Source organism: Medicago sativa, chromosome 1 (assembly GCF_051527215.1).
Source record: "Medicago sativa cultivar Bolivia chromosome 1, Bolivia_mono, whole genome shotgun sequence".
Lineage (NCBI taxonomy): Eukaryota > Viridiplantae > Streptophyta > Magnoliopsida > Fabales > Fabaceae > Medicago > Medicago sativa.
The window spans coordinates 74,069,311-74,075,845 of NC_140749.1; the positions used below are offsets into that span (position 1 = coordinate 74,069,311).

The window sequence follows — 6,535 nt, forward strand, 5'->3', positions numbered from 1 at the left end:
TTAATTTTTGTATTTTTTAATGAAATTTTGCAGAAATGGGTAGAAAATTGTAAAAATATTTTTCAAAAAAATTAGAATTTTTTAACAAAACATAAATTAAATATGAATTTTTAACTGTACAAAATATAAAAATTCATATTTAATTCATGTTAAGTTAAAAAATTCTAATTTTTTGGGAGAGCATTCTTATAATATTATAAAATTTTCTGCAAAATTCATTTAGTTTTATTCTCTTTTAATTTCCTTGCGTGTCTAAATATTTATTATTTGTGGGTGTGTATATAAAAGTTTCTCTTGAAACACATGTCTTTTTTTTGGTTTAAATGTGTCTTTGGTCCCTGCACTTTCATCACTTTTTGCTATTAGTCCTTACATTTTTTTTTTGTTTGGCTTTAGTCCCTGCACTTTATAAAAAATTTGGTATTGGTCCTTCTGTTAACTTTTCTGTTAAAAAAATAAATAAAACTAACGGAGTGCCACGTGGCCCAATCATTTTACGCCACGTGGCACACTTAAAGACAAAATTTAAAAATTAAAATAAATCAAATAAAATATATTTTTTAATTATTATTATTATTCAAAATTAATTAAAATAAATCAAATAAAATATATTTTTTAATTATTATTATTATTATTATTATTTCCTTAAAAAAAATTATTATTATTATTATTATTATTATTATTATTATTCAGAATTAAAATAAAAAAGAAATATTTTTTAATTATTATTATTATTCAGAATTAATTAAAATAAATCAAATAAAATATATTTTTAATTATTATTATTATTATTATTCATAATTAAAATATAAAAAAATTATTTAATTATTATGATTATTAAGAATTAATTAAAAAATAATTATTTTATTTAATTTATTTTAATTCTGAAATTTTTTATAAAGTGCAGGGACTAAAGCCAAACAAAAAAAGTGTAAGGACTAATAGCAAAAAGTAATGAAAGTGCAAGGACCAAAGACACATTTAAATTTTTTTTTTTTTAAAGACTTGAAACACATATCTAAATACTTTATGGGTCATGTTAACTTGTGCCCTTAGGGCACATGTTAAGCAATCTAAATAGAGCAATTTTGCATTGGAAAACACAATATAACAACTTTTAAGAAGTTGAATGCACGCCTTTTAATATGTGTATTTCTATAATGAGTATCTTAACATGTGCCTTGAAGCATGAGGGCACAAGTTAACATTAGTCATACTTTATATCCTTAAAGAAATGTATAAATACTTTATTATTTAGTGTAGTAATTTATTTTTATAAAATCGAAAAACTACATCGTTTTGGAGAGGATTAGGGTTTTCAAAATCAAACTCCATCATCCAATTCATCACGATTCACAACCATGGCAAATCGCACTGATCCAGCAGCGAAGAGCATTCGAGGCACAAACCCTCAAAACCTTGTTGAAAAAATTCTCCGTTCAAAGATCTATCAGCACACATATTGGAAAGAACAATGCTTCGGCTTAACGGCAGAAACCCTAGTCGACAAAGCCATGGAGCTCGACCACCTCGGCGGCACTTACGGTGGCAACCGGAAACCCACTCCCTTCATGTGCCTCGTCATGAAAATGCTTCAGATTCAACCCGAGAAAGAAATCGTCATCGAATTCATCAAAAACGATGATTACAAGTAATTCCCCTCTTTTTAGTTTCGGATTTTCATTCTGGGTTTATCAAAATTAATCTAATTTGTAGAAAAAAATAATATTTTTTGAAAAATGCAGGTATGTGAGGATACTGGGTGCATTCTATTTGCGTCTTACTGGATCTGATACTGATGTGTATCATTATCTGGAGCCGTTGTATAATGATTATAGGAAACTGCGGCGGAAATTACCGGATGGACGTAAGTTATTGAGTGTTCTTGTGTTGTCAAAGTTATAGTTGATTTTTGTATTGTATTTGCAATGTAATTATTTATGACTTAATTGTTGCTTGTGATTTTGCAGAGTTTGCTTTGACACATGTTGATGAGGTTATTGATGAACTTCTCACTACAGATTATTGCTGTGATATTGCTATGCCGCGGATTAAGAAAAGGTATTATTTTGTTGTTCACTTGTTCTTTCTTTTTTCTCTATTGGAATGTTTAGTTATTTTGCTTGCTCGGTAACAACATTAGATAGAGAGTTGGGGTAGCACCTATAGTAGAAAAGATAGTAGAAACTAGACTTCAGGGCATGTAGAGAGAAAACTTGTGGATGCTGCGGTAAGGAGAGTAAATCAGATGGAGGGGTGTCAAATCACTAGAGGTAGGAGAAGACCTAGAAATACTATAAGCGAAACTATCAAGTAGATCTAGAGATCAATGAGTTGGAGAAACACATGGTTTTTGATAGAAGACTATGGCGTCGTTTAATTCATGTAGCCGACCCCACTTAGTGGGATAAGGCTTGGTTATTGTTGGTGTATACTCTGTGCTTTGCATGATAGGTTTCTTTGTCTTTTGTTTTCTTTGTAGGATTTTGAGTAGTAGGTGAGGTGAAATATATGCTTCTTGTAATTATACCTTTGTCTTGCTCTCTATCCTCCCTTGTATGATTAGTTTACAGTTTCATATTTTTGTGGTGTGAAGAAGTTTAGTTTTTGTCATTTGTTTTTTGCAGGTGGACTCTTGAATCTCTTGGTGCCTTAGAACCTAGACAAAGTGCACTTGAAGAGGATTTTGAGGAGGAAGAGGAGAATGAGGATAATGAACAGCCTGCTGAGGAGCCTGAGAAGGTGCTTTCCTTTCTTAAGCAATCTACTTTTCATCTCTTTTTATATGAATGTGATTCTGATGTTCTGGTTTGATTGTTGAATGGTTTATAGGATTATCATCGTGGGCGAAGCCCTGCAAGGGAAAGAGATAGGGATAGAAGACGTGATAGTCATAGACACAGGTCAGAGTTCTCTCCTTGTAAATGTGCTGTTACTTCATATGAATTGATGTAGATACGAATCCCGTCATTTAAATAGCTATCCTGGTACTTCTTTTTATTTGCTTTTTGGGTTGTAGTTGACTCTGTTGTGCATGAGTGTATCTTTTGGGTCTATGTTGGAAGCTGTTTTTAAACTTGCACAGAGCCCTGCTCACACACACACTATGTATGTATATCTTAAAAAAGTTATACATCTATTTCCACTGCGGCATAAAGAGCCATTTGTGGTATACAACTGCTTCCTATAGTAAAGTTCAATGATCAATGATCCTGCCAGGTTTCTCTGCACTGACAGTGTGCAGTTGAGAAGTATGATGGATCAAACAGTTATGTTGCATTGGTTTATGTTCCCTGTTATCATGATCCTATTTATAGAAGATTTGGATTTTCCTTTATTAAATAAATGTTGGATCATCTCATTGCCTATTTTTTTTAATCTGGGGTTAAAATTAATAATTCTCCACTTGGTTGAATTATGACTATTGAACATCCATTGGAGAGTTTAATTTGATGTAAAAAATTTCTTTAACAAAAAATAATTTGTTAGTCAGAAACAAAAGTATATTGCAAGAGACAAAAATTCTTCCGAAGCTTTAAAAAAGGAAACACATACATATATATTTCTTGAATATCTTCAGTTGTCGAAGTGCGGATTACTTTCTTATTTTTATCATATTTAGTGAGCATCCTGTATTTCATAAAAATTGGGGGGCGATATTATCTTTATGCGAAGGCCATCCTATCCAACTTTTGGGCATTAAAATACGTTTCAGAAGTGGATTATTATCATAAGAGATTCCTAGCATATCATAAGGTTCCCATTCTTGAAAATCTGAACTTTCACAAGAGTGTGAAAAACATAGGCTGAAACTTTTGTTGCCCTGCAGTCCTTGAACAGTTATAAAAACACTAGTATTTTCCCTCTATATCAGCATGTTAGTACAAGATTCCGTCAAATATGTAACTGAGATATCTGAACATGAGTTAGTTTTTAGTTTTTTGTTTGAGGCATTGTGGTGGTGAAGTGACCAATTATTACATGTCACTTTAAGAACTGCATTGCATGCACATATACATCTAAATGGTGGTAAAGTTGGTACTGATGGTGAAAGCATTTGAAATTTTGATTTATAGACGGCCTTTTATCATTGATGTTATCATGTACTTTAAAATACAAAATAGATCAATGATGTAAGTCTTGTTCTGTTTATCGTCAGGCATAATTTCTCTCCTTGTGATTTTGGATGAGGGAAATACCTTATACTACGAAGAGCAAATCAACGAATAACAAGAATACACAATCTCTACCGTGATTTCCGCCAAATATATGTTTCTTTTAAATATTAAAACAGTAATATTGATAACTGAAATGTACTGTGTCGTGGTTTTCGTGGTTATGCATCTCGTGTGATATAGCATCACTTGGATAACGTCCGTGGTTTTTTTGAGTTAAATGGACATGTTGTCATTAGTGATAAATTTTGTTGGCGAAGCTTACTAAACTTTTGCTTTTTTGGTGTCCTTTTCATAGGGATCGTGACTATGACAGAGAATATGATAGAGATTATGACAGAGAGCGTGGACGTGGCCGAGATAGAGATCGGGACAGAGATAGGGAAAAGGAAAGGGACAGAGATAGGGAGAGGGACAGAGACCGATATCGTCTGAGGGAAGAAAAGGATTATGGTCGTGAGAGAGAAGGCAGGGAGCGCGAGAGGAGAGACAGAGATCGTGACCGTGGTAGGAGGAGGAGCTACTCAAGGAGTCGAAGTAGAAGCAGGGATCGCAAGGAACATGATGGTGGGGACTACAGAAAGAGACATGCTCGAAGTAGCGTAAGTCCTAGAAGAGATGGAGCTGAGGATGGTGAGCCAAAGAAGAAGAAGGAAAAGAAAGAAAAGAAGGAAAAGAAGGATGACGGGACCGACCATCCAGATCCAGAGATTGCAGAAGCAAACAGGATACGAGCATCACTGGGTTTGAAACCACTTAAGATGTGATCTGAACTGTATGGCTTGAATTTGGACTGGGTTACAAAAGACAAGGCAATAGCATGTTACCTCAAGGTTTGTGACGTTTGACGCACTTTCAGTTTTTGTACTGCCCTGAGCGGCAATTGTCAATTCAACAGGAATAGTTTGTCATACAAGTATGTACTTGTGTAGGTGCAGCGGTATGCTTGGTTGTTCATACTCCATAGAGTTGTTTTGATTGCCTTTATCTATATCATACAAATCCTGTACTGACAACTAGAGTGTTCAATTGATGTAATGGCTTGAGTCTATTGGTACTCTGATAAAAGGAAAAGAAAAACGTTGTGGCACTGCTCTTGCGATATGAATGGTGAAATTTAAAGCGAATCTTTTCTTCAGAATACAAAATAGAAAATAACCAAAATGAAGAATAAAAAATAGAAAAAATTAGATGTTTAAGCAATACCTAATTACGAAGTACAGAAGAGTACATATGAAAAATATGAGAAATGAAATATTTCTAAACGATATTCATATTTCAAAAAAATGGCACCATGCATTTGTCAAGAAGTCATTTCTGGTAACAGAAGCCTGTCTGTTTCATAACCCAGGTAGTGTGGACTTGGAGAACACAAGGGCTTGCATCTTTGTCCCATGAGAATCCTTTTTTTGCACAGTTCTCTGTCATCATCTTCATGTTCAAATTGCTTTGTCACTTTCTTTTTCATGAAAGACTTTATCATCTTCAACTTGAGGCGAATGACCACTAATTTGGATGGAATCCTAACCAATCGCCACGAACTAACCTTCCTCCTAACTTTTCCAAACCTGGTGACAACACAATGAAAATCCTTTTTACTTGCCCTCCATTTGGCTGTAATGAAATTATTCAACCCTTTCTTCTTCTCTAGAAAACCCAATAAAATTTTCAGACGTTGCTTATCCATTCTGCTATGCTTTCCTTCATCTTGCTCCAGTGCTTGTTCAAGTAAAAGAAGCTGAGATAATGCACCTACAACTGGTTTTGGTTCATACTCATTTGAAAATGCAGCCATATTATGCTTCTCTTTTCCAATTTTCTTCACTTTGGATGGAAGTGAATATCTTTTGTTTCCAAGGACACTAGAAAAGACTGAGCCGAGTGATGGCTTTGGCTTAGCCCTTATGCTTCCCTCATCACTGTCAGTAGCAATGTCTTTGTCTACTTGGAAGTGAAACTTTCTTTGCATCATTGTGGCAACCGGTAACCTTGGCAAATTAATCCTCAACTTTGGATGACCTTTCATGGTAACTATGGTGTTGAAATCAATTATGCTCTACTAGTACTACCACTAAACTTTAATCTTGTCTTTACCATAGAAGAGAAGCCGTACGAGGTAGCAGTTACTATAGTTATTATTGTGATCGAGTGGAGAAGAGTATGGGGGTAAGTGGGGTACATAATTCAACTTCCAACTTACTGAACAAGTGGGGACGTGGACGTGTAGCGGAAAACATAGGTGTTGGATGTACGAAAAATGAAAAAACTTCAACTTGCATCGTGAAAAGGTTTCACCATATAGTAGGTGATTAACTTATGTAGGGAAAATTATTTACCAATAAAATATGGTCTAAATACGT

General features: G+C 34.1%; 1 protein-coding gene across 1 annotated transcript; it reads left to right on the plus strand.

Annotated features, from left to right (window-relative positions):
• The first annotated feature begins 1,305 nt into the window (after positions 1-1,305).
• On the plus strand, positions 1,306-5,265 carry LOC146957299 (PRP38 family protein). Its single transcript, XM_085735648.1, has 6 exons — positions 1,306-1,651; positions 1,746-1,867; positions 1,971-2,061; positions 2,628-2,742; positions 2,833-2,903; positions 4,474-5,265. Exons 1-6 carry the CDS (start codon positions 1,362-1,364, stop codon positions 4,940-4,942), a joined length of 1,158 nt encoding a protein of 385 aa, XP_085591774.1. The 5' UTR covers positions 1,306-1,361; the 3' UTR covers positions 4,943-5,265.
• The last annotated feature ends 1,270 nt before the right edge of the window (positions 5,266-6,535 follow it).

Excerpts from the sequence above, each read along its gene's own strand:
- LOC146957299 (XM_085735648.1), top strand. The coding sequence starts at position 1,362 with ATGGCAAATCGCACTGATCCAGCAGCGAAGAGCATTCGAGGCACAAAC. Across the intron at positions 1,652-1,745 it reads ATCAAAAACGATGATTACAA|GTATGTGAGGATACTGGGTG; the intron begins GTAATTCCCCTC and ends TGAAAAATGCAG. Across the intron at positions 2,062-2,627 it reads ATGCCGCGGATTAAGAAAAG|GTGGACTCTTGAATCTCTTG; the intron begins GTATTATTTTGT and ends TGTTTTTTGCAG.